The sequence below is a fragment of the Podarcis liolepis genome, assembly GCF_965112155.1.
Source record: "Podarcis liolepis genome assembly, chromosome: 17".
Classification (NCBI taxonomy): Eukaryota; Metazoa; Chordata; class Lepidosauria; order Squamata; family Lacertidae; genus Podarcis; species Podarcis liolepis.
This window is the reverse complement of record NC_139571.1, coordinates 7,678,351-7,705,682: the sequence shown is the minus strand read 5'-3', so window position 1 is coordinate 7,705,682 and position 27,332 is coordinate 7,678,351. Positions and strand designations below refer to the sequence as shown.

The following is a 27,332-nucleotide window of genomic DNA, read 5'->3' as shown; positions in this document are numbered from 1 at the left end:
CAAATTTTTAATAGATTCTTTCATCAAGCACTTGGGAGTAGTTGGACGTGTCTACTGGCTTTGCTTCAAAATGATAAAGGAGGCCTTTGGCAATGCCAAAAGTAGAGTTTGAATGGGGGGGTGAAGGGGTGCCCTCACTTGCAGTGAGGCCCCAAGATGCATGACTGGGGTCCATGCTGATGTGGGGAGAGGTCAAAGGTGGTGGTGGCCAAGCCTAAGGTGAACTGTGGCATCGCCATTGAAGTAGCAGGTGGCCAACTGTTCTTGACAGTTACCCCAAAAAAGTAGTACAAAGTTCCTAGTAAAGGTAAAGGTACTGGACCATTAGGTCCAGTAGTGGCCGACTCTGGGGTTGCGGTGCTCATCTCGCTTTATTGGCCAAGGGAGCCGGGCATACAGCTTCCGGGTCATGTGGCCAGCATGACTAAGCCGCTTCTGGCGAACCAGAGCAGCGCACAGAAACGCCATTTACCTTCCCGCCGGAGTGGTACCTATTTATCTACTTGCACTTTGATGTGCTTTCGAACTGCTAGGTTGGCAGGAGCAGGGACCGAGTAATGGGAGCTCACCCCATCGCAGGGATTCGAACTGCTGACCTGATCGGCAAGTCCTAGGCTCTGTAGTTTAACCCACAGCGCCACCCGTTTCCCTAGTACTGCAGCCCAAAACAATCACTGCTCAGCAGCATAAAGGTGGGGGCTGAGTGGGAAATTTGTGCAGCCTGAAGAGCCGTCTATAATATCCAATGGGAGGGATGGGAAATTCAGGCTATTTCAAGAGTTCAAAGGAAGCACAGAGATAAAGAGGAAGGGAAGGACATGTTATAGGTAGCTCCCCCTTTTAGTGCAGAGTTGGGTGACAGATTGTGTCTTGGGCTCAAGATGCACCCCATACACACAGTCACACACTCCATAGCGCTCAAGTCACTTTCTTAAGCAACAGGCAACACTACAAGGGCCTGGCAACCACTTACTTTTTCCATTTGGTTTCCGTTTTGGATCTGGCTGGCCTCCAACAATGGCCAGGAATTCAGCCTCCAGTTCGTGATCATCCTCCCCATCACTGGCCATCAAACCTTCGGGTGAAAAATCCAACAGCAAACCCATCTACAGGAAATGAGGTACAACTTTGTCATGAAGAGTGCTGTAGACTTACTTTGTGATGTTCATGCTTTATGGATAGTATTTGTTGATACTGATCTTAGAGGGCCTTCTCGGTAGCGACGCCCACCTTGTGGAATGCCCTCCCATCAGATGTCAAGGAAATAAACAACTATCTGATTTTTAGAAGACATCTGAAAGCACTTCTGTTTAGGGAAGTTTTTAATGTTTGATCTTTTGTCATGTTTTTAATATTCTGTTGGGAGCCGCCCAGAGTGGCTGGGGATAAATAAATTGTTGCTGTTGTTGTTGTAAACTAATGACTGTATTAGCAGAAACACTGCTTGTGTGCATGTTTAAGTACCAGCATTAGCCTCCATCCAAGCTGGGGAAGACAATTTTCCTCAGCCTTTTTCCTTTTGTGTTTTGTTTTTTGGATTGTCTTTTAAAATTGATTACAGTGGTACCTCGGTTTACGAACTTAATCCGTTCCAGAAGTCCATTCTTAAACCAAAACCATTCTTAAACCGAGGCACGCTTTCCCTAATGAGGCCTCCCGCCACCGGTGTCCTTCCACCATTCGGATTCCGTTCTTAGACTGACGTAAAGTTTGCAAACCGGAACACTATTTCCAGTTTTCCCGAGTTTCTAAACCAAATCGTTCTTAAACTGGACTGTTCTTAAACAGCGGTACCACTGTATATGTAAGCCACTCCGGGAACCTTTTCAGCTGAAACATTGGGCAGAGGTACGTATGTATATAGCTTATGTGTTTTTGATTTTGGTGACTATTCCTTTGATTTAAAACAAACCAACAAAGAAAGAAACAAATCTTCATTACGTTCTAATTCTTTCATTTTCTTATGAAATATCAATGATAGCCACAAAAGGATATGACCCCGTGCAGCATTTTTCAAACTTCATACCATGTGGGAACTCTCACAACATTGATTTGTCTGCCAAGAAACCCCTGAGCACCAGCCACAGATTCCTTGCATCTTGCAGCGCTTTCTGGGGCACAGTCTTCATTCACATTCATGTTGTGTCTCATCACTGCCCAGGCATTCCCTGGAGCATTCCCAACAGGGTATGCCTCCTTTATCCCCCGCACCCCCCAGGTGTACATACACACTTTAGTTTTTAAAAAAAATAATATAATTTTTATTAAATTTTCTGTTTTACAATTTCAAATAAACATTTTACCTACTTAAGATATCAATGACTTCCCTTCTTCTCTTTCCATGGTTAATTTTACATATCTTATATCCCCGCATATTTTACAAAAACTATACCAATCTGTTTTCCATTATTGCATCCATCAAAACTTATTTACACTGTTGAATTTATCTTAATGCTGACAGCGTTTTCAGCTGTACACTGAATTATTTTCCATATAGTCAATAAATGTTTTCCGATCTTCTTTAAACGTATTTTCTTCCTGTTCTCTTATTCTATATGTTATGCATCCTTTATCTGTGAGTTACAGAGAAGACTAATAATGGTAGACAAACTGCCTTTCTGGTAAGATATTGCCAGCATGTAGAACCCTGCAGCAGGGTATAGAATGGCAATAGATGGAACGTGAGATGAAGTCTTGCCCCAATGGAACTTAGAGTTTCATTTCTCTGTAACAAGAGTAGTGTTCCTTCATAACCACAGAAGTAACCACACAAACCTGCCTGAATAATGTGCATGTTAGATCTAGAGATGCCAGAGAAATTATGTCAAGCTTGGATACAATATGGGGGGGGTGCGTCTGAAGCTCACCTCAAAGAAGATATGTGTTTTACAACCCCTTTAGCTTTTCTAAAAAATACAGATTCCTTTAACTACCTCTTGCAGTGTAGAACAGAGACTTCTGCCTTAAATATTATTAAGCAATAATATGTGAGCATATTGTATGGATACTTATTGCAACAAAAGTACTAGTTCTCATGGGAACATAAATGACATTATGAGTCTACTGACAGAATTATATGTTATTTTTACTATCAGAATTGATGCTACTCTACTGGCTACCATATTATTGGGGGCGTTTCTAACATTTAAATTGTCCTAACGTTGTACTTGATCTATTAACTGAACTTTCATTGCATCACAATTTTTACTTGTTGCACAGGAGCCTGGTGCCCTAGGCAAGTGCTTGTTCCCTTCAACTAGGGCCTATTTACTCAGCCCTTATTAATCCACCAGCTGAGGAAACAGCCTTCAGAGATTTCTCTATTTGCTAAGGAATGCTATGCCACTGTCACATACGTGAAGGATTTTCAACAGCGAGACTACACTGAAATATAATTGCCCTACATTATGCTGCTTTGCTCTGCCTACTGGAATCTAAAAGGGTGGACTAAACTCAGAACACACCCAAGTCACACCCACATTAACATCTTGGAAAACAGCTCCAGAACAAGGAAGCATTTTGCACAATAATTCCTCTCGCAAGCAGGCTATGAACGAACTTGTTGCTCTGCCACACCTACCGCCAGTTTACAAAGCAGTGAAGAAGGCTCATCACACATTCTCTCCCACTTCTCACTCTGTCCTCTAACCACAACACAGCTGGGTCACAACCTTGCCAATTTTTTATTGGTGCAGCATCTAATGATACTGTTACAATTAAAATGCATCTTGTATCTTTAAACATGGTTTCAGTAAGCTGGAAACCCTAAAAAGCAGAAGCACTAGGGACAAATTGTGCATCTGGCAACCCAGTAAGTTAACATTTGTTAGAGACATTTATGCTTATGACAGAGTCATATACAATGCTTTTAAAAACATTATCAAACTTCTTTATTAGAGTCTATGCTCTTATTTTAAAAAGGTAAGTAAAGTTGTATTTTTAACCCAGTTAGATTGACTGTTAGCTTCGCAGGTTGTACAACCTGAAAAAGTTATGTTATTTGCAGATTTGCCTCTTTGGGGAGGGCCAGCCCCTCCATGCATGCATGGGGAATAGTGAGGCTTACAATAGGCTTAAGCTGGTATGGGCAACTAGAAACAGAAAGACTACAAAAGTCTTTCTGCAACATAAGCATGAGGAGACATTTACTCAGGAGCATTTAGAATTATATTGCTACAAAACAAGATTTCCTGTGGCAGAAGGATTACACACTATGGGCATAAAACAAGAGTGGCAGAAGAGGACCTGTTGTGTGTACACATTGTTATTTCATAGTGCTCAAGATGTGAAAGTAGCATCTAACAGCCTAAAACAAAGTGATTTCAAGAAAGAGCACCTAAGACAGATCACACCACAGAAAAAGAGGATAGCAACTTACCTGTCTAGGTGTGGCAGCGCCTTTGCCTCCTGAAGGTGGCTTCCTGTTCCTGTTCATTTCTCTTTGTTCTGTTCTCAGTCAGTGCAAGACAGCATCAGGCCAGATGGAGCTGGATATTTTAATGGGATCAGTCAGAAGTTGTCCCTGTTTCCCTCATTCCAGTTATCCGCATTATCTCCCTTTTCTGCTGATGGTTGCCCAGCCCCCACTGCTTTTCCAAAGCGCTTCCGGAAAACCACAAGAGTGTTGCACACAACTAAGTCATGAAATATGTGCCACTATACCTCCTCTGTTTTTCTCTTCTGTCTGGTGCCATGCAGCCCAATCCTATGTGTGCTTACTTGCAAACAAATCCTGAAGCTCATTGCAGTGCCAACACTAATCACATACATTGGTTCCATTGAATTCAGTACGGCTGAAATCACCGGGAATAAGCCTCAATAGGATTTACTGCCAAGCTAATGCACATAACATCAGGCTACTAAGCCCACTGCCACTGCTTTCCATCTTACTCGCCTCAAATGCCTACACTACTATGCCTGTCTTATCTGTCTGCCCACATCACTCCTAGCCAGCCACAGTTTTATTATTTGTTTGTTTGATTGACTGATTTATATACCACCCTTCATCCAAGGCTCAAAGGGTGGTTTACAGAATAAAAACACAAACAACATAATAACAAACACAACACTAACCCCACATACTTTCCCTCCCCTTCTTTCACTCTTAGGAGAAAGCCTCACCATCCCTGCCATTAATCTTAACAATGTCTAGAATGAATACGTATACAGTGGTACCATGGTTTACGAACTTAATCTGTTCTGGAAGTCCGTTCTTAAACCAAAGCATTCTTAAACCAAGGTGTGTTTTCCCATAGCAGCGGGGGGGGGGGATCAATTTACAAATGGAACACATTCAACAGGAAGTGAAACATGTTCTTATTCCAAGCCAAGGTTTGCAAACCAAAACACCTACTTCTGGGTTTGCAGCGTTCTTAATCCAAGTTGTTCATAAACTAAGCTGTTTTTAAACTAAGGTACCACCGTAGTACTTTTGAGTCTGTTTTTTTAAAAAATATGTGTCCACATTAAAAAAAATATGCTTTCGAGTCTTCAAAACAATTCACAATGCATTAAGTTGATACGATTACAACATTATTATAATCCCACTGAAGGTGGAAGACAGTGGCTTGCTTAAGGAGAGATTTTTAATTAGAACACTCCATAAAACCCATCGGGGGCGGTGGGGGGATGTTGGACAATGTGTTCCATGGGACTTATTCTCGGGTAAAAAAATAACTACCAAACTTTTAGAAGACATCTAAAGGCAGCCCTGTTTAGGGAAGCTTTTAATGTTTAATAGGTTATTGTATTTTAGTGTTTTGTTGGAAGCCGCCCAGAGTGGCTGGGGAAACCCAGGCAGATGGGCGGGATATAAATAATAAATTAATTAATTATTATTATTATTATTATTAACATGCACAGGGTGACAGCCAAAATTATAGATCTGGACATTGTTATCATTCTATACTTATTTATTTTTACCCCACCTTTTCCCCTGACCAGGGACTCAAGGCGGCTTGCAGATAAAACATCACCGGTTCATGTTTCTCCCGCCGCTTCTCTTCCTAAAAACAATAATGCTGGCCTACCTTACGGGAGTGTTGTGAGGATAACCGGGCCGCGCATGCGAAGGGACTTGGAAGGCTGCGCCGCTAGCCAGAGAGTGGCAAGGGCCCCTGTCGCTGCCCGGCTCCTCGGCCTTCGCCCCCGACACCGCACGCAAAAGTTGGGGTCCAGCCCTTCTCGCTCTCGCCACACGCACTTCCGGCTTCTTTCCGTGACTAGCCCGTCAACCCCGACTTGCTTTACGGCTCCGTCGCGAGCACGACACCGCGCGACGGCGCCCGTCGGGCTTTACGGCAGGCTTTTCCATTCGCTGTCCGCAGACAGAGATCGCGGAGGGAAGCGTGGCGATGTCAGTTGCTGAAGCCTGGCAGGCCAAAATTTGGAACAAAAGGCAGAACATTGTGCCTCCCCAACCCCAATGCAAGCCGTATTTTACTGCATTTAGTTAGTAACTTTTTTTAATAAATAAAAAAGGACAATATTGCTTCGCAAGTGCTTCCTGCACTGGGCGGGGAAAACTGCCCTAAGAACAAAATAAAAAAAAATCCTTCCAGTAGCACCTTAGAGACCAGCTAAGTCTGTTATTGGTATGAGCTTTCGTGGGCATGCACACTTCTGCAGCCCGTGCGCAGAACCTGAGCGCAGGAGCAGCTCTTTTTCCCGTTCTTGATTCCCAGCAACTGGCAGCCGGAGGCATCGCTGCCTCCTTTTTATCGCTCTCCGGTTGGAAATCGGAGCGGGGAGGCCAGCTGAGAGACGTTGCAGCCGCGCTGCCATAGCCTGGCATAGTTCAGATTTATTTCCCCGCTATTGCAGCTGGGCAGGCTGAGGCTGAAGGATACTTCCTTTCACCAAACCTGCACTTTTGGCCACGCGTCACTTTTTCTCCATATAGCAGGCGGTAAGGCAGAGAAGAAGAGCAGTTTGCAACGAACACTGAAAGATACAGCGACAGGATAAACTTGCTCTTAGCTGCTTGCGGTTGTCTGTGTGTTTTGCCACCCTTGGAAAAGGGTCCCCGAATAACACCAGAAACCAAGAGGTGTTCGTTCTACCCTTTTTCCTAGCTCTAGGAAAACCGATGGTGGGGGCGAGGCGGGAGGAGTAGAATTGGCGGGAAAAGTCGTTAGGGAGTTGCCTTCCTTCGCTTTTTGTGCTGCTCAAAAGGCAGGTGCTCCTTTGAGTTCCTCTCTTGGCGCGCTTTTGTATTTAGTTGTATTTTTCCCCTCATGACTTTTGTTTTATGGATACAGCAAACATCGACAGCACAAAGCAATAACGTTACTGCTGGTTACATAATTTTTTCCCATTTTTGAATGCTTCAGCCCCCTTGGCTTAATATTTTCCCTCCCATTAACGTTGCATATCATAGGTCCCAACTCCTAGGGGCTCCCCAAAATAAAATATTTGATAGGGCCGGGCCCCCACAAAGTTGATAGGCATTCCCATTCAAATAGTGTGTGTGCACTGCATCCATGTGATTGATTATGCAGGGCAGGGATTAAAATCCAACATCTCAGTCTGGATCTGATTCTCCCCATCATATTAATATTTTTTAAACAGCTGTATCATTGCTGGTTATGTTTTCTGCTTTGTGTTCACAGAATTATTATTTTTTGGGAGAAGGGGGCAAGGTCTTTCACTTGAAGCTAAAGGTCGACTTGTGACTGAATCTTCCTCCCTATTTATTACATGGTGTTGAAGAGAAGCAATGCAAAACAATGGCGGCTTTGCTCTGCATGGGATTAAATGTTTTAGAACTGATTTCTGACAAATGGCTTTTATCATCCATTTAATGATAACGCAGTAAGATACTGTTGAGACGTAGAGTCCACTGAACCAAGAGTAATGCAGGCAGCCCTGGACTCACGGTGGGGCAAATGGGTGCTTGGCCCATGCCTCAATTTTTTTAGTTTAAGATCTTCTAATTTGTGACTTGATGGACAGTGAGGGCCTCCATGTAAAGAATAACAGGAGTGATTTCAGAACAATTAGCAAATAAGACACAGTGAGTGCATAACAAAAGCCTCATCTGGAAGAGCCCCCAAAATTTGCTAACTCAATACTTTCCTCTGACAGGGCGAGTTTTTGATTATCACAGCCAGCTTATAATTACTAAGGGATTCTGAAAGAAACAGCCTGTATGGTAACGTGACTCTTGAAGAGTTTAGTATGCATGAAAATGTCTCAAAACAGCATATGATTAACTTTGGCTGTCAAAACACCATGATATAACATCTAATAATGCAATATATTTTATTTTAATAGAAAACATTGACCTAAACTGATATTTCCCTTTAGATCTACCAAGCCACTAAAATGAGTAAAAGGAAGAAGGGACAAATTCCAGGTAATAGAATCACACTGTTATTTTTGGTTTTTATGTAAGACTTCCCCCTCCTCCAATTTTTCCAAGGCATTTCCATATTGTGGTGCTTCAAGACAGGGGCTTAATGTCACTAGCAGATTGTGCAGATCTGATTTTCTGTGTACACAAATGGCACGTGACAATTCACACACTCAGTTCTGTGTATTCTGGATCCTCCCCCCAGCCACTACTCCCCTGCCCTCAACTGCCTTTTTTGTTCTGGGCAGATGCTCAGGTGTGTCTTTACCTTTGTGCAAATCACTCCCACCCCCAAAATGCTAATCTGTGCTTGGCCTAAATTTATCCTCAATTTGTGGATGTGCACAGAAGTGTCATGGTCTCAGTTCAATAATACATAGATGATGAGGTAGATTGTTGCTTATGAAAAGTTTGCAAGCTTACCTGGGAGTAAGCCAGTGTAACCATTTGCATATCAATTCCAAATCTGTCACATTGACTTGGAACCTAAGCTAAGTTAACTTAATGAAGTTCATGGGAGAAATGTTTCTAGAACTCGCTTCCCCCCTGATTAAGCATGTCTAGGTTTGCAGTGTACGGTAAGTCGTGAGAGCATGTGCTTCAGTAAATTAAGCAGATCCACTTAAATTAAGTACAATTAAACCTTCTTATTCATTAGCAGACTTAAAGCATGTGCATTGAAATCAATGCCTATTGAAATCAACAGGATTTAAAAGTGTTCGCCTTTAGGTGATTAATGTATTTTATTATAAAGTCAGTATTAATTGCTGTATTTATTTTGCATAAAAGTTGATTAATATTTTTTTTCCCCAAATAAAAGAAGAGAACAAGGAACATGGCCTATCCAAAGCAAACAAGTTCCTTAGGAGGAAGCTTACAGAAGGGAATGATCCAGAAATGCCAGTACAGAATTTTCATTCGGACAATTCTTCCACAAAAGTAATTGTATCAGGAACAATTCAAGAATGTCAAAGAAATAGCCTAGCAAACATGAACACAGAAAATTTGGCAACAGACCTGGATACAAGGTAATCAAGTTTGATTCAAAGCAGAGTATGAAATGACTGAAACATGGTTGGACTGGACAGAAAAATCAAGGGATGTCAACTGATAAGAGAAAGACAACTGACTGCTCATATGATTAAATTGTGATTGTTCTAGAGTAAGGCTTCTGGACAAAAGTTTTATTAAGCATGCAAATTCACATGGTCAGATTATAATGATGCAACTAGAGCAATTATACCAGGACCCATTCCTGCAAAGGGCTTCATATTCTGTACTTTCAGTGTGTAAAACAGTAAGTCTCTAACTGTCCTGGAAGTAAAGTTCTAAAGCAAAATGTGCAGGCAACTTTCTAAGTGTTTTATGTGAAATGAGTCAGCCTGGCTGCTCCCACTTTTCAATGTTTTTAGCCCCTAGTTGCATACTTTGCCCTGGGATGCAAGTGGAAGTCACGCACCGGCGGCACGGCAGCAGCAAGAGGCCCCATAAGCGAAAGCGCGCCTCATGTTAAGAACGGTTTCGGCTTAAGAACGGACCTCTGGAACAAATTAAGTTCGTAACTGGAGGTACCACTGTAATGTAAACCTTTTTGATAACCAACAAAAATATCACAAAATACCGAACAAACTTTCAAGCTGCCCTGCATGTTTAGATTTCAGGTAAGATTTCAGTTTTAAAAAATAATGGAGGAGAATAATGTCCATTTAATAAGCGCCCAGCAAAGTCTCTTCATTAGAAGATCTAATGCCATCTTCCTTCAAGTTCTAGGATCCCTTTCTTTGACAAAGTCCCCATGATATTTTTGTAAGGAAGCTGGTAAAATGTGGGTTGAATGAGGTAACTGTTATGTGGATTTGTAGCTGGTTAACTGACCGAACTCAAACTGCTCTTAATGGTTCCTCGTCATCTTGGGAAAAAGTGACAAGTGAGGTAAAGCAGGGTTTGTTCCTGAGCACGTTGTTAAATGTATTTATAAACGACTTGAACAAAGGAATTGTGAGGGTACCCATCAAATTTGCAGATGACACCAAACTGGGAGGGGTAGCTAATGCCACAGAAGACAGAATCAGGATTCAAAACAATCTTAACAGACTAGGGAGCTGAGCCCAAACTAACAAAATGAATTTTAAGAGGGGAAAATGTATGGTTCTGTGCTTAGGAAGGAAGAACCAGCTGTACAAATATAAGACAGTGAACACCTGGCTTACTAGTAGTACATATGAAAAGGATCTGGGGTCTTAGTGGACCACAAGCTTAACATGAGTCAACAGTGTGATGCAGCAGCAAAAAAAACCTCATGCTATTCTAAGCTGCATCAACAGAAGTCTAGTGTCCCAAACAAGAGAAGTAATAGTACCACTCTATTCTGCCTTGGTCAGACCACATCTGGAATACTGTGTCCTGTTCTGAGCACCACAGTTTAAGATTGACAAACTAAAAGGTGTACAGAGAAGAGCAACCATGATGATCAGTGGTCTGGAAACCAAACCTTATCAGGAATGGTTGAAGGAGCTGGGTATGTTTAGCCTGGAAAAGAGGAGACTGAGAGGAGATATGATAGCCATTTCCAAATATCTTAAGGGCTGTCACATGGAAGATGGAGCATGTTTGTTTTGTCTTGCTCTGGAGGGCATTTTGCAAATAGAATAAACATCCTGGGATTTTCAAACATACTGGAATTTCCTATTTACTGTATTTCTATTACTAATTTGCCTTTCCTAAACTTGAATGTACATATATTTGTTGTCTTTTAACAGCAAGGCTTCATTTGAGAGGAAAGAGGAAGATAATATGAAGGTTTCTGTACCTCTGTCTCAGGTAAATTCCGTCTCAAGTAACATTAGCAGTATATTTAACTGTAGGGTAGCTTTTAGTAATTTCTTGGTTAGGTAAAGTAAACTTACAAAGTATAGCTGAATAGATTTCCTTTGTGTTCCTTATGTGGACATACTACTTGAACAAATCCAAATCCTTGATCAAATCCAAATCCTTGCAGTCTGTATCCTTGCAAGAGAGGACATCAGATGTGACTGATATGCAGCAAGATTTACCTGGTAGATATTGGGTAATTGACCGACACCTAATATGTATCTTAAGCATTGTATCAGGCAGTTTGTTAAGGCTACAAGGGAATAAACCCCATTGAACCCAATAGCCTTACTTCTTTGGTTTGCTCTGTGCATAGGTTTGCTCTGTGTAGAGAGGATGATTCACTAAACCTCCTTACACATTCTTTCAATGTGATGTCACAGGATTGCAGTGGCTAGCTTCTACCAACTTACTAGCTGGGCATTCAACAGCCAGAAGAAGAGACCACAAACATGCACATATATATATATACACCTATTGCTCCTCTTTGCATATATTTCTACGCGTGTGTAGACCCTTCATATAGTCCCTTCAGCCTCCTTATGTATTGAAAGACTGTATGAGACAGTCCAAATGGACTTTCTCCCCTCATAAGATCTTCAAAATATGTGAGCTAATCCACATGGCTGCAATGCAAGAATCTGTGAGTTTGTTGATCATGTGTTGTTGTTTTGGCTAATAGCCAATAATACTTCACCTTTCAAAATGTATACTAGCAGTGATTATATTGCATACTTCTGTTTGTCATGGCTGAAACACCTAGGAAAATGAACTTAAAAGCTTTTTTAAAAATCCAAGGAAGAGTTGCTGTGATTAGGGAAAAGGGCAAGGCTCTTCCACATTCTCTGCTTCTACAGTGTATCAACCTACCAGTGCTGGAACAAGTACCACGGTGGCAGTGAGCGAAATGAAAGTCACTCTCTTTAGTCACAGAAAATAATTTGTACAGATGGCGAACATTTTGTGTGCGACCTATTGATGTATAGCTAGGCCCGCATCAGGATTTGAAAAGTTGCTTAGAATTTCAAACAATGAGAAGTACAATGCAAACCCAAACCACCAGTGGGCACTCAAAGCCAGAGAGAAATGAAACCAGGGCAACAAGCCAAGATGCTTTTGCTTGCACAGCTGCTCAGTCCTGACCTAAATACATCTTCAGCAATGGTCTGTCTAGCTTTTTCTTGAAAACTGTTATAGCCAGAAGCCAGAAGAGCAGCCTGTGTCGTTCCGCACAACCTTCCTTTGAATTCATAAACTTTATTGCTGCGTGCAGATTAAGACCAAGGGTTGCCCCTTGTACATTTTCCCCTAGTGGAGTTGTAGAGCACATACTCTGAGAACAGAAGGCCCCAGGTTTGAACCCCAGCATCTCTAGTTAAAAACGTTGAGTAGTCATGAGTGAAGATGTCAAAGACCTCTGCCCTGGATAGCAACTTCCAGCCAGAGTAGACAATACTGACCTGGTATTAAGAAACACCCTGAACTCCTAATGCCACCCCACCTCTTTATTGGGCCAAAGAGAACCCAGGAGTCCTGACTCCTGGCCACCAGTTACCTGCTTCAAAAAAACCACTCAGTTTACTCCCTTGCGGAAAACATTAAGTTAAGCACTCCCTTTGGGCAACAGCTTCCTTCCTTCCTTCCCTTTATATTAAATATTTGCAGAGCCATAGCTGTGGGGGGCTAGCTGGTTTTTTTGCCCTGGGTGAAGGCACCAGGGGCACCATTAAAGCTCAAAACCTCTCTCTCTGTGTGTGTATGCAAATGCACATGGGGGGACGCCAAACTGGGTCTTTGACCCGGGTGAAATAAAACCTGTTTGTGTTTTTAACAGTTAGTTTGGCTGTGGTGGCAGCAGCAGGGGGGGTGGGGGTGGAGAGGAATCCCCCTGCCAGGAAAGTTATGAGACAAAGGGAACTTGGACTGCCAGCAACTGGGCAATCACATGCGGGATGATTCCTGCCATGCTTGGCTCTAAGAGGCACTGGGGCACTGGTGCTTCACTGTAGTGGGTCTCCGGAAGACAGTGTTTTCCTGTGGAAATGTGGACACAATGGTGTAGGACCACTTAAGGCCAGCCCAAGACATCTTGATGCCCAGGGTGGGAAAGGAAATTGGCACCTGCTAATTAAAGCAGGATATAACCCACCAGGTACAGCTGCGAACTATGTGGCCCCTCAGGTGCCTGGGCACCCACAAATTTAAAATGGAGGTGTGCCCCCCAAGATTCCACTCGGTGGTGTGTGCACACCATGGTGATGTTGGCATGCTCTGGGCACCCACTGTGGAGGGGGCAAGGTGGCATGCCTTCCACCAGGAAAGTCACCTGCTGAAGCCCAGCTGGGTGGGGGGAAGACACACCCCCCCCGATCCTTTCATTGGGAGAAGTGCAAGATTGCCAAAGGTATTTTGTTGCTTGAGGCCAAGGTCAAGATGGTGGCCCTTTACTTTCCATTAGGTGCTAAAATCTCTACATGTAAACACATAATCCATCGATATGATCAAAATCAGATCATTTTTCTTTTCTTTTTTCAGTGCAGAATGTTTTTTTCTTAAATGTGGGGTATACTTAAGAAGTTATTGTATTTGCATTTTAACCGTTATAGTAAATTACTGTTGTTCTTTCACTTTTGTGGAATTATTTGTTGCTCACAACGTCTTTTAGTTGACAGTAAAATAAATTTGAACTTCTGGTGCTTCTCATTTTGAGTGAAACTACTACCAATACTTGTTCAATAATTCTAATAATTTGAATCTTAAGTTCCTCTGAGTGGAACCCCACTTGCAGATATGATACTTCCATGGAGTACCTTGAAGATACTATTTGACAATTCCCTCCAGGAGCCCTCTGTGCCCTTAAGATCTGCTCTGGAGGGTTGGGCATCCTCCCAGAGCTGCAAGGAAGGTGACACTGGGAGCTGCAAGGGGAGCAAGAAATCAGTGAAAATTGTTTTCTGCCTGTGGGAACCTCTGTTGGATCACAATGCCTTCCTTTCAGGATCCAGCTGATGAGGTTTTGTCCAATTTTATTCCTGTGCAAAATCCTCAGAAATTTAGGGCAGTCTCAGTAGGTCAAAAATAATTTTCTTTGTTGAGCCTGATAAATCCAATCTCTTGATGCCTTTTTGCTTAATTTTGGAAGTTGCTGAGGATAGGATACTCTTATTGAGTATAGGATACTCTTATTGTTATTTTTATTCTTACTCTTATTGTTGGTCGTAGGGAGGAAAGTTGGTACCAAAGTTTACGAAGCCAAGAAAAACATTGACTGAAAAAAAGGAAGGAAATTTTGGAGGAGCTGTAACAACTGGGACAGAAAAGGTACAACAAGCCCTTCCTCCTTATCTATATAATGTAATCTATACCCTTGTGATTTAGAGAAGTGTTTCCTTATGGCTGGACATGGGGAAAACACTTTCGTTTTTGTACTGATAATTAAAGACAAACTACACTCTTCTAGTTCAAATTAAGCACACTGAAAATTTCCAGAGGGCTTTTAATGATTAGTTTTAATCAAGATATACTGACATGTTATTTAAGGATACTGTTAGCTGTGCTGTTTTATTTGTATATACTATGGTTTTTATATTTGATTTTAATAACAACAACAACAATAATAATTATAATAATAATTCTAAGTGACATTCCCTAAGAGGCATATAAATAAATAATAAATATAAATAAATAAATAAATAGTTTTAATGGAGTAATCCCCCCCCCAAATGAAAAACTCACGTTTTAGTTTGTCTTTCAGCTAAGGCACCTGCACACTCTCAAGCACATTAAGGACACTAGCTTTGGCAAGACAGGTGGGTCTAGCAGCACCCCCACACTGCAAAGTTGCTTCTTTAGAGGGAGCACAAGCCCATCTAGGAATTTAAAGAGTTCCACTGTGTATACTCCACAATTCACTGTTTAAACTAGTAAGCCAAGGGCAGATAAAAATAGAGTATTCTTTGGTGGAAGATGATAACTTGTGCAGAACTGCATATTCACACATTAAGTTGCCTGTATACTTAGATAATCTTTGGTGTCCCTGCTCCCTTCTTTCAATAAGGTTAGGCAAAGGGCAAATGAAGAAAGGGCCTTCTCAATTGGGTCAACTTGCTTATGGAATGCTCTCCTCAGGGAGGATTGCCTGACACGTACTCTAATGTCTTTTCAGCACCATGCAATTACTTAAAAAACAAATATATTAAGACTTTTTACCTGAACTGGCTTTTCTGCTGTTGAATATGCCTTTCATTATGTCAGCTGTTATTATTTTGATTGTTTCAGTATTACTGTAAGCAAACTTGGAAGTTCGCTTGCTTGTTATAAGCTGTAAAAAGATTGTAAAGGCACTCAGAATCTGAAGGGGCAGTATATTGATGGTTAAATACATAGAAATGCACTATTAAATGGGAACTGGCAGCCATAGTCAGAAAATGCTAAATGTTTGTGCTACTTTTTTCTACTGACGCACAATTTTGTCAACTTCTTCAAAGGGTGATGGTATGGATAGAAATGTTACCAGCACAGCAAAAAATTATGTCAAGAACACTGTTGCTTCTTCACAGACACCAGAAGCAGCGGATTCATTGGTGACAAAAGTGAAGGATGCTGGAGATCAAGTGATCATTCATTGTGAAAAATTAAGTAAAAGACTGGATGTTAAAATGCAAGATGAGGACAAGATTGGAAGGATAAACAATGATGGTGCAAACTCAGGCTTAGCTGATTCCTGTCAAGGAACGGGGACAGCATCCAATTTACAAGAAAGTATCTGTGAAAAGGAAGTGTCAGGTAATAAGGATGTAGATGGTCTGTCTCTAGAGCCATTTAAATGCCAATTTGTTAAGGAGATGAGCATTAGTATGTTGGCAGACGACAGTGTCACTGACCATATTAAAAGTACCCCACATGAAGAGCATCTTGATACTTCAAACAAGTGTGTGGATAAAAATAAAGCTTTCCATGATATCACAAATTCAGATGATGTAAAAGAAGCAAACTGGGCCAAAAATAGAAGTTGTAAAGATGCAAGTCTTACTGAGTGCATGTTCAGCCAAACCCAAAAGGAGAACAACAGAACGTATTTCCCACTGGAGACAGGTCTATCATTTCTCACACCTGGAGAACAGGGCAAACATCTAAATACAAGCAATTTATCTAGAGACGGAGATACTGATGTCAAAAAAGCAGACCAGGGCCTTTCATATAGAAGCGGGGAAATTGAAGAGCAAAATGTCATTTGCAGCAATACTGAAATTTCAGAACACCAGGTCACTTTGTGCAGCTCTGCAGTGAGTGAAAAGGGGACAGACAAGCAGAACCTGTGGTCAAGTGGCAAACCTGTAGAGCAAAATGGTATGAGTAAAACTGCAAGCCAAAGCAACCCTTGTACAGAAGAGACCATAGTTGCAGAGCAAAACAGTGTACAAGGCCAGAATACTTCCAGGAAAGACGTTCTAGATATTCAATCTATGAGTATTTATTTGGAAAAGAAAGCAGATCTTTCTGAATCAAAATGTGAACAGGTTTTTGAAACAAGTGATATGTTCTTGCCACAGCCTGATGAGGATGTTCACCCTGAGAGCAGCACAATCTCAGTGCAAGCAGTGATTTGCAGCGAAGAGACAGGGAGGAATAAAAAAGAATCTGAAATGAAAGCAAGGCCAGCAAAAAGCACCACTGGCTCACCTGACCCAGAAGTTCCAGTTTTACAGACCCAAAAGAAAAATGGTAGTGAGAGATTGGTGTCTGATACAAAACAGTCTGAATTCATCAGATGTGATTTGAAACCAGCTGAAATTAGGGAAGTGCTGTCAGATATTTCCCAGCAAAATTTGACTGAGACTGCCAAGGCAGAAACAAACCCAACAGAAAACTCTTCTGCTGACATCTACATGGAGGGAAAAGAAGAAATGGTAACCTGTGAGGACAACAAGAACAAACCTGCCCATGAGGAAAATGGCCTCTCCACAGTCAAGGTTATTCCAGCACCATTGGTGGTGGATGATCCTGGTAGAGAAACGAATGCTGGTTCCGAAATGCAGAAGTCTCTCCTTGCATTAGGTACAGGTTGCAGCAGAAATGCACCAAGCGGCCTTGATACTATGACCCAAACATGCTCTCCTTGCACAGATTCCCTTTCTCTGGATATGGAAATTCTGTCTAACAGTCAGCTACTGGGCATCTTTGAATTTCCACCACACAAGGTGAGTCACACAAGGTTGATCATGAATGACTAAATTTAGAAAGTGATAGTTTTACTTCTTCATATGACAGTTACTATTCAACAGAATCAATAAGACCTTAGCACTCCAGCAATCCTTTTAAGATTGCATTTATAAATGCAAGTATCAGTACCCATCATATGAATTTATGAAGGAATTGGCCTTGCACTACTACCGGTACATACTTTTAGTGAATTAGTAGATTTACCGTATTTTTTGCACCATAACACTCACTTTTTTCCTCCTAGAAAGTAAGGGGAAATGTCTGTGCGTGTTATGGAGCGAATGCCTGCGGGTGGCGGGGGAGATCTGCTGAAGTCGTGAGCAGAGGATCCATGGTTCCCCTTCCTTCCTTCCTCTGTGGTTACAAAGCATGGATCCACATGGATCCTCAGGATTTTTGTATTGGGCTACTCCAAACTCATTGTCAGATCACATGTCTGTGGCCACAGCATGAACCACAAAAATCATATATCCACTATTTCGTTTAGAATATAATTTTTCTTGTTTTCCTCCTCTAAAAACTACGTGCGTGTTATGGTCTGGTGCGTGTTATAGAGCGAAAAATACGGTATATCCCACTTCCTTGCCGGAGTCCTTAAAGCAGCTCATAACTTAACAAAAACCAGTGGATTCCAATTTTACTGTAGTTTGAATAATTTTTAATGGTGTTACAGTGCAAAATAATTGTAGCAACTGAAGTGCATCCCAGTAAAAATATTTGTGAACCAATTACAGTAGTATATAAAACGGTCATTTCCAGATCTAACAAACCCATTGTAACTAGTACTGATTCTGTAGATTAACTGAAGCTGCAACAATGGAAGCAGTGGCTTCCATTCTAGTTCTTTAAAATAGTTTGTACTTGCCTTTGTGGCTCCTCTGGACTAAAAAACCTGGATAGAGCTGGGAGGGACTTTGGAGGTCAACTGGTCCAATCCTCTACTTAATGCAAGGTTCGCAATGGGGGATGCAACTATAGGAGGCCTGATTGATGGACATCCCACCTCTGCTTAAATACCTGCTGTGAAGAAGTGTCCCACATCTTCCTAGTTATTCTGCTCTCCTGTCAACTAGCTCTTATCCTTAGGAGGTTTCTTCCAGTGTTATGCCAACATCTGTTTCCTTCTAATTTCTACGCATTCATTTTAGTTCTGTTTATGTTATGTCTCACAAGGATGTGGGAGGAAATTCTTCGCTGTGTGCATGGAGCAGGTGCCGGCCTGTTGCAGAGGGAGGATGGGGATAGCGGCAGTAGCAGTGGTGGTGGTGGTGGGGAGAAAAGGGGCTTGCCAGCAGAACACACTGTAGATGAAGAATGGTGATCTGTCCCCTTGCCCTCCCCAAAGTAGCTCAGGTTACAAACAATCTCTGCTTGCTTGCAGGAGGCTTCTCTTAAAATTATATCCATCACATCTAGCCAAAAGAAACGATAAAAATTATTTGCATAAAGTCTAAAAGCTAACTAGTGGATATGTTTATGTATCAACATACTGAAACCTCTGTGTCTAATAACCCAATTATTACATTAATTATGAAAATTATTGCTGTAGATTTCTCCCTACCTGGTTGAGATTGTGATTGAACAAGTCCTTCACTGCTGCTTTTTACATAGAGAACATACCTGTGTCGCTAAACTGCATTTCTATCCCTTCAGACATCCTTTCTGGATAATCCACATAGCCCTTCCAAGGATAAAAGTGATCAGTGTGCTGTAGGAGAACAAAGTGGAATCAAAACACCAGTCCCAGTCATTAATCTGATCTATCCAAATAGTGACAGGTGGGTGGATTTCCTAGTAGGAGCTTTCTTGGTACTGTATTTTGCATTCCAGTTGGTATTACTAGGCCTACATATGTTGCTTTGCATGAATGTGTACACACACCTGAAACACCAGAGCTAATGGAAGTGGATGATTTTTATTTCCACCTCAAAAGCTTGGGGCAGGCAGTTTTAAGAAAAAGTGCAATAAAAATAATAATTAAAACCTATATTCTACATAAATATTTAATACGTCATTTGTTAGCTGTGCTTTTTGTAGGATGGGATTGGAATCCTAGGTCAAGGGGTCAGTGACTATTTGGAGCAAATATAATATCCTTTGATGTTTGAAAAGGCATGACACCTGGAAAACACTCACACTTTTAATATAGAAAGATATACAGTATATTGCTGATCTCCTGCTTCTGTTTTCCTTTCCCCCCCCAAAAAACAGGAATGAGGTGACTGAGGGGATTTGTGATCCATACAAACAAGAAGATGCAACAGATGTTGTTTGTGGACTGATTAAAGAGCTCTCTAATCTCAAGTAAGAACTTATTTCTGTACCATATCCAATACTTCATAAAAAATGAGGTTCTTGAAGGCCTGAGATAATGTGGTCACTGTCATAGCATCTACAGCAATTACATAGCTCCCACAGGAATCCTAGTGTAACATTCTTAGCTTAAATGTGCCTGATTTAAAGACAAAAAGACATGTTTGGCCTAGCAACCACTATTAGGCATGGTAGTTAAATTGAATGTCTATGTGTTTTATACCCCAGCATGCCAGATGCTGAGGACAAACACTGAGGAAAAGCTATTGCCTTTTATGCCTGTTTGTGATCTTCCCAGAGGCATCTGGCCCAGGACTGTTTTAAGGGTTTACTGAATTGCTAGTCCTATCACAATTAGTGGGATATATGCCAGATCCCAACGACATCTACTGGGGTGTAAGTCCCACTGATTTCAGATAATTTTATTTTCACATGTGTTTAACCTTTGGGTTAAAATGACTTTTAGGAATGCCTTGAATATTTTTTAAATGCCAACATGGCTATGCAGGTGCTTCAAACATTCTGATTAGCCAGTCATTTAAGGATATTGTTTTGTGCTGTTTTGTGCTGTTTTTTGTTTTATCATTGTTTACACTGCCTTGATTTGTTATAGTGGTATATAAATACTTGTATAAATAAATAATAAATCTCCCTCCCCTCCAGATCTGGATTTCCTCCCTGCCCACGCTGCTGTGCCCATGCTGCTGCTAACCCCTCCTATGGCAATTGCACCAGAGTAATGACAGGGGTCAGATCTGCTGCCTGAGGCAATTTTTTTTGCCTCAGGCACCAGATCTGACTTGCTTCATTAAAGTGCCAGCCTTGCTGAGGGCTGACCGGAGGTTGCCTCTTGTGAGTGCTGCTAGGAGCCATGAGGCATATCAGCCACAGCGAGGAAGTAGGAGGTATTTTCCCCTCCCCAGTCACTTTTCCAGCCTGCTACAGCTCTTAGACTGAGAACTGGAGAACATGGCACATGAACCCTTTCAGCTACCTTGAATTATTTCAGCTCTTTGATAAATCAAATTCCTTGCATTTGTTCTGGAGCAAAAAATTATAATTGTTGGAACCTGCTTCTTTAGATAACAGTGACTGAATTGTTCTGCAAGGGGTTGCAGTCTATAATTTTATTTCTGCAGCTTACTTGAGAAGTGCCTTGCTAACATGGAACCCACTGTGGTGTGGTTGGGTTGTTTTGTTCTTCCTAGCCGACTTATCATGAGTACACACAGAGACCTGGATTCCTTCAAGAGACTGAAGTTCCGGAGAAACAGACAATCTGGGAAGCTTGTACCTCATAGCGTGAGCAATGTGACAAGCACACTTTGTACAGTCAAAAAGAAGAGAGAGATTTAGCTAGTGAATTCTGTTCCTGCTTTGAAAGTTTGCTTTGTTATGGCTTTCTTTAGCTATTTCATTTAGCAGTGGGGTCATTTATGCTTATCTGCATCAAAATAGACTGTTAGATGCAGAATAAAATTAATAAAATGAGTATAATTAGTCATCTTCACATCCCACTAACTATCACAGCAATGTAAAGGACCATTATAAATAAGAACTGGGTCCAATGTCTTGGTGCACAATCCAGTAAGTAAAGTTACCTGTATATAAGCTGCGATCAATATCCCTTTCACCACCATCTCTTAACAAACTCTTAACATAACTTTCTGGGTGTGAACTCTTGTCCACAATTGTGAAGAGTTGCCCTATGTTCAGGCATGTATCTATAGTTCTTCCTCCATTAGGCCAAAATATATCTTATGGAATGCAAAAATAAAAATAAAACCTTAAACTTAAAAGCCAGTTTTACTATGTAATAATGCCATTATTTATAGGATTCTGGTGCAACAATTTCATTGTTTATAAATGAACTAGGTTAGTGGAATGAAAATGCTGTATTTTGGCTAAAAACTACAAAATTGAGTAACTTTAAACCTCACTTCAAGTGGAAGTTATGTGTGTACTTAGTTGAAACCAGTAGAGCTTAAAATGCTGTGCACTTTCATTCTTGCCTACTTTATGGTGTCTTGTGTGTTTTGCATTCTACACAGGCAGAACAATTCTAAAATTGGGGAAGATTCTGTGGTGGTGGAACTGCTGCTTCCCAAGCCCTGCTGCTCACTCTAGCTAGATGGAAGTGGGGTGGGATGCAGCCCTTTCTCACTTAAAAGAGGGCAATTAACTACACGAGCTGCAAGTCTGGTATAATTCTTTGCCCCTTTATCACAGTATGCTAAGACCCCTCATCTAAACCCCCTCAACTGCCCCTCCCTAACTTCCTTGTCCAAGAGTAAATCCTTACATAGCGATTCATTTCAAAAATGACACATCTTTGGTTTAGGGTTTTTAAAACGCTGTATTGCTTTTGTGTAACAAATAAATAACCATATAAAGTCATAATATTAACAAAACAAAGTAATTATTGACCATACGTCTTAAGAACCAAATAAAACCTGGCCAACAAATATCACTTGAAAAACAAACATGCATTTAAACAAAACTTTAAACAAATACAAACATTGGGAGACTTCAGACTGGTAATTTGGGAAATTAGGTAACATTTGTCTCAAGTGGACACTCTTCACACTGAGTCAGACATCTGTAATAACATGAATGTGAAATAATTCAAGCAGGAAGAGTAGCTGGATTAAAAAACAAGAATAGAGAGTCAGTTGATTGTGATAGTACTGAGAGAATTCATTTCCAGGCCCTTGGTGTGATGTACCAGTGCCACCTGAAGTAAATGTTGCCATCCTGGACTATCTTTCCCTCTCTCCTTTTTCTCTCCAGGTCTGAATATTTTAGTTGATTCCTGCAGACCAACCACTTGGGGTGTATTAGATCCGAAGTTTCCCTTGACTTCAAGAAAAGTGCTAGCTCTGGTACAGCTGCAAATGTACCTGAAAGAGATGAGAAAATGCACACAATCCCAATCACATTTTCCTCACCAGAAATCTATGCATTTTTTTTCCTAATTTGTATTCAGCTGTAATTGTAGAAATACCCCACCCCAAGTCCTTTGAGGCTAAATACTGGAGAGCAGGCATACCCCAGGAGCATGGCCAGTGGCGAGGGATGAGGGGAACTGTATTCCAACAACACTTGCATAGCTTCACATTGGCTACCCTTGCTGTAAGAGTAGCAGTGGCAGGCAATGGCTGCTTATTTACATTTTTTACTCATTTAACCCAGGAACCTCCAGGTTTGAAAACCACTTCAGGGTGGCAGGTTGCTGTGGCTTGCAAGAGAGAAACAAGCCACAGATCCTAGTTCAGAAGTAACAAAAAACCAACCCTTTTCTTGTCCTGCTTGCACTAGGAGTGAAGCAAGAGCAACTGAGCATTTACCAGCATGCTACGAATGCTCAGGAAAACTTCCTCCCATCTGGTGCATATGTCTCTGCCTCAGTCACACATAGTCAAACACTTTCCTCCCAGACACACACACACACACACACACACACACACACACACACACACAATCTGAGCACTCTTCTCTCCCCCCCCCCCTTTCTAAGGGGCAGGGAAGGAAGGTTCAAATCCCCTCTGGGCCATGAAGCTCACTGGGTGATCACGACCCCTTCCTCTCTCTGCCTAACCTACCTCATAGGGTTGTTGTGGGGATGAAATGAGTAAAGGGAGAACTGTACGCTATCAAGCTCCTTGGAAGAAAGTAGGCGAATATAAATGGGAGTAAATATAATAATAATAAACTGCCAGGCACACACATACAGGAGGTGTGAGCTAGGATGAAAAGTAACTCATTCGGCACCGGAATGTCGCTCCATCACTCTTGGAGGACGAATAATAATAATAGTAGTAGTAGTAGTAGTAGTAGTTATTCTTTATACATTGAATCCACCTTAGTCTTACTCAGACCCACTAAAGATCACAAACTTAGCCCTGTTCATTTCAATGGGTTTACTTTGAGTAAAAGTTACTAGGACACAAAACGGTGACAATGATGCCCACAGAACTAAACTCTCACCTTCCAACTCTCCATCCGCCTCCTTTTCCTTCCCCGACCCCAGGGGGCCTTCCTTCTCCTAAACACCCAGACAAGGTATGACCATTCCGGATAGTGGGATTTCAGAGTTTGCTTTTCAGATGCGCTTAACAAACAGGCGGCCTGGGGTGGTGGGGATAGAAAGAGGAAGAATACTTACGGTACCACCAGGTTGGAACCTTTGCTGCTGAAAGAGAAAACGAGAGAGAGAGAGAATAATATTCCCCTTCCCACCTTTTTATTTTTTAAGTTTTAGGATAGGCTGGCTTCGTTTTGAAGTGGCTTGCCTTCTTCCCGGCCGAATTCCGGATGCAGCTGTAGACGGACGTGTAGCCCTTGTTGGTTAAAGGGCAGAACTTCCTCGTGTGCGCCCGATCCTGAGATGCCCCGCACTGAGGGCAAGTGTAACTTCTCAGGATCGGGCACTGCACCCTCCCGGCTGAGTCCTTCAGCGCGTGCGACGCGTAGATGGCCCTCGACTCGCCGTTGTGCTTGCAGAAGGCGCAGTGGCGCGCCGGCCTGCTAACCCCGGCAGGGGGCGCCTCCTTGCGCGGCGGCGGCGGCGCCTGGTCCGCGAAAGCCCCCGGCCAGCTGCTCCTCGCGCTCCGCCAGCGCATCTCTTGCACCACGCGCGCCAGCTGGAAATAGTCCCTCCACAATTGGAAAGCCGCCATGATCGCCGCAGCCTGAGCTGGTCGCCGGAGCCCTGGGCGCTCCTAAATGCAGCCATGTGCCGTTGGGGCCTCCGCCCAGAGCCAATAGTCTGGGAAGCTCTTCCCACTGCCCCCCACCGTCAAGGAGCCTGGAGCCAAGAAGTCTGGCTCGCCCCACGGCCCCCCACCCCGCCGCTTGTGGGTCGCCATCCTGGCAAAGTTGAGGGCGTGGCTGCGAAGCCGCAGAAAAGTGTCTCTCGCCGAATGTTAAACGATCTGCAAAGAAGACTATGAATTGAAAGTGGAGGCAAGAGATGTATGTACCTTTCCCCGTCTCTCTGTTTGCTTTGTAACACAGATAAACGTAAGACTGAATGGAGGTGGGGGGGGGGGAGAGAATCGCCAACTAAGAAGCGCAGCCTTCAAGAGTTGCTTCTTGAGTTGCTTCTTTATTGCGTGGCTTCAAGAGTTGCTTCTTTATTGCAACTTGCAAAGTTGCAAGTTGGAAGTGTCTGTGCGAGTCTCTCTCTCTCTCTCTCTCACACACACACACTGCCGGATTTACGCATAAACTGAACAAGCTCTAGTTTAGGGACCCACTCTCCTGCCCCCCCCAAAAAAAATAAAGGAAAAAAAACTGGATGTACTTTGATAAAATACATATTTTGTTCTGTGCAAATGGCTTTAGGTCCATAAGTTAAAGGTAAAGGGACCCCTGGCCATTAGGTCCAGTCGTGACCGACTCTGGAGTTGGGGCACTCATCTTGCTTTATTGGCCGAGGGAGCCGGCGCACAGCTTCCAGGTCATGTGGCCAGCATGACTAAGCTGCTTCTGGCGAACCAGTGCAGCGCACGGAAATGCCGTTTACCTTCCCGCTGGAGCGGTACCTATTTATCTACTTGCACTTTGACATGCTTTTGAACTGCTAGATTGGCAGGAGCAGGGACCGAGCAATGGGAGCTCACTCTGTGGATTCGAACCGCCGACCTTGCATAGCTTGTCAAAATCATTTCTCCTGCACATCCCCCCTCTTACCTTAATACCACATGTCAATTTATTATTAATAGCTTCATCCTCTTTTTTTAAGCCATCCAAATTGCTGGCTATGCCATGCTAACTGCTGGCGCTCAGTCAGGGTAATAAGCTGGCCTTTCAACAGCAAAGGAAAACACAGCAATGCACAGCTGCATTGTATTCAGGTCTGGTTGGTGGCAAAGCACAATAAAAGCATCCACAATGGAAGGCGAATGGTTTGGCTCTGTGCCAGAAACTAAGCAGACTAGCAATTACCCCCCCCTTTTTTTTTTTGGTGCCACCATGAATATACTGTACATGAGGTTAGTTAGGTCCTGACCATTTTAGCTGCACTTCGTTATCATTGGCACCAACAGAGTTTAATTTAGTCCTTATTAAATTTCCAGACAATTACAATGTTAGCTTAACTGGATTGAAGTTTGGATTCAACCTGTAGTGTCTGACGGGGTTTTAGAAGCAAATGAAATAAAATGAGGGCATAATTCATGATCCTGTCACTTAAGGAGCTTAAATGCAACAGCAGGGAAGAGATTGTGACAGGGTGGGGAGGGGGAAGCAAGGGGTTAATGTGAGCAGATGCAGTTGCAGGAACTTTTAAGGTTACCAATGTAAACTGACCTGTCCTGTACACTGTAAACTGTACTGTTCAAATATAATTATGGTGCAATTCATTTTTTAAATGTATACAATTATTACCATAACATTAATGTGGGGCACAAGCTAGCCAAAATTTAGCATTTTAAAAGTACACTTTATTGAAATACTTAGAAGTGGCTTAATCAAGTGCTGAAAAGTGCCTGAATCAAGTGTCTGAACCTAAGCTGAGTGGAATTAATTCCTTTTATTTATGTATGTATTCCTTATTGAAAATGTTGAATTATAACCAAAAAGGCAGACAAATTAACAAGGTGTGTAATCTTATATCTCGAATTATACAGAACAGTGCAGCCCTGCTAATATCATGTATTGTGCATTATTTTGATTGGTACGGGTTGCAACAGAATGGAATTAATTCTCCAGAGAGTGTGTTGGGTTTGCAACCTTCACAAAGACTTATGTTTGACTGGATCCTGAGCCTGTTTTTTCTGTGCAAGGAGCCTCAGATTTTAGTTTTAAGGCACAGCTAAAGTAGCGCTGTGGTCTAAACCACTGAGCCTCTTGGGCTTGCCGATGGAAGGTCAGCGGTTCGAATCCCCCTGACGGGGTGAGCTCCCGTTGCTTGGTCCCTGCCAACCTAGCAGTTCGAAAGCACACCAAAAAGTGCAAGTAGATAAATAGGTACCACTCTGGCGGGATGGTAAATGGCATTTCCGTGTGCTGCTCTGGTTTCGCCAGAAGCGGCTTAGTCGTGCTGGCCACATGACCCAGAAAAACTCCCGAAAAACATCGGGAGCGCCACAACCCCAGAGTCATTTGCGACTGGACTTAACCGTCAGGGGTCCTTTACCTTTACCTTAAAGTTAAAGGGTCTTGGTTGTAAGTTGCAGTCATAAGATCTTTGATGTCAAAAGGGGGGGGGGTAGAATTTTGTACACTGAAAAGCAGCTTCAGATGCTCATCAGCATTTTCTTGGCTCATGGAATTCCCTTCTTATGGGAATACTTTCACTAATTGTACAACGCTGAGTGGAGGAGAATGCCTCTGCTTCGTCTCTCCCACAGCAAGGGCAAGGAGCCTTTTCTACAATGATTTCACTAAAATGTAGCAAAGCTGGAATGCTCACACACCTCAGAACTGAGCGGGGGCATGAAAACTGTAATTTTCAAAACTACAGCCAGAATTTTCATTGGAGTGTTTATATTAAAATAACAATTGCTCCCCCCCCCCCCGATTCTCTTGATATGTTGCTTTATACTGTTCATTAATAAATGAGTTTGGA

At 42.3% G+C, this 27,332-nt stretch overlaps 3 protein-coding genes across 6 annotated transcripts in view; 1 reads left to right on the top strand and 2 right to left on the bottom strand.

Annotated features, from left to right (window-relative positions):
* Positions 1 to 7,096, bottom strand: part of CC2D1A (coiled-coil and C2 domain containing 1A) — a 50,375-nt gene extending 43,279 nt beyond the window's left edge. The window contains exons 1-3 of the mRNA XM_083482931.1: positions 6,030 to 7,096; positions 4,379 to 4,487; positions 974 to 1,106 (exon numbers count right to left, since the gene is read on the bottom strand). Of these exons, the coding sequence (XP_083339057.1) occupies positions 974 to 1,106; positions 4,379 to 4,435 (190 nt within the window). The 5' untranslated portion in view covers positions 4,436 to 4,487; positions 6,030 to 7,096. The remainder of the gene's footprint in view (positions 1 to 973; positions 1,107 to 4,378; positions 4,488 to 6,029) is intronic.
* Positions 7,097 to 7,123: 27 nt separating this feature from the next.
* On the top strand, positions 7,124 to 21,562 carry BRME1 (break repair meiotic recombinase recruitment factor 1). Its single transcript, XM_083483013.1, has 9 exons — positions 7,124 to 7,177; positions 8,308 to 8,356; positions 9,174 to 9,381; positions 11,113 to 11,173; positions 14,447 to 14,545; positions 15,712 to 17,424; positions 19,100 to 19,224; positions 19,658 to 19,750; positions 20,968 to 21,562. Exons 2-9 carry the CDS (start codon positions 8,326 to 8,328, stop codon positions 21,113 to 21,115), a joined length of 2,478 nt encoding a protein of 825 aa, XP_083339139.1. The 5' UTR covers positions 7,124 to 7,177; positions 8,308 to 8,325; the 3' UTR covers positions 21,116 to 21,562.
* An 81-nt stretch (positions 21,563 to 21,643) lies between these two features.
* On the bottom strand, positions 21,644 to 24,781 carry NANOS3 (nanos C2HC-type zinc finger 3). 4 transcript variants are annotated; one of them, XR_014520841.1, is made up of 3 exons: positions 23,999 to 24,781; positions 23,491 to 23,550; positions 21,644 to 22,659 (listed from the first exon to the last, which is right to left on the bottom strand). XR_014520841.1 is itself a non-coding variant. In XM_083483262.1 (2 exons), exon 1 carries the CDS (start codon positions 24,436 to 24,438, stop codon positions 24,010 to 24,012), a length of 429 nt encoding a protein of 142 aa, XP_083339388.1. In that variant the 5' UTR covers positions 24,439 to 24,781; the 3' UTR covers positions 21,644 to 22,659; positions 23,999 to 24,009. The 4 variants fall into 4 exon arrangements, 1 of the variants encoding a protein (XP_083339388.1); XR_014520839.1 differs by lacking the exon at positions 23,491 to 23,550 and having other exon boundaries at positions 23,925 to 24,781; XR_014520840.1 differs by lacking the exon at positions 23,491 to 23,550 and having other exon boundaries at positions 23,930 to 24,781.
* Positions 24,782 to 27,332: the final 2,551 nt, after the last annotated feature.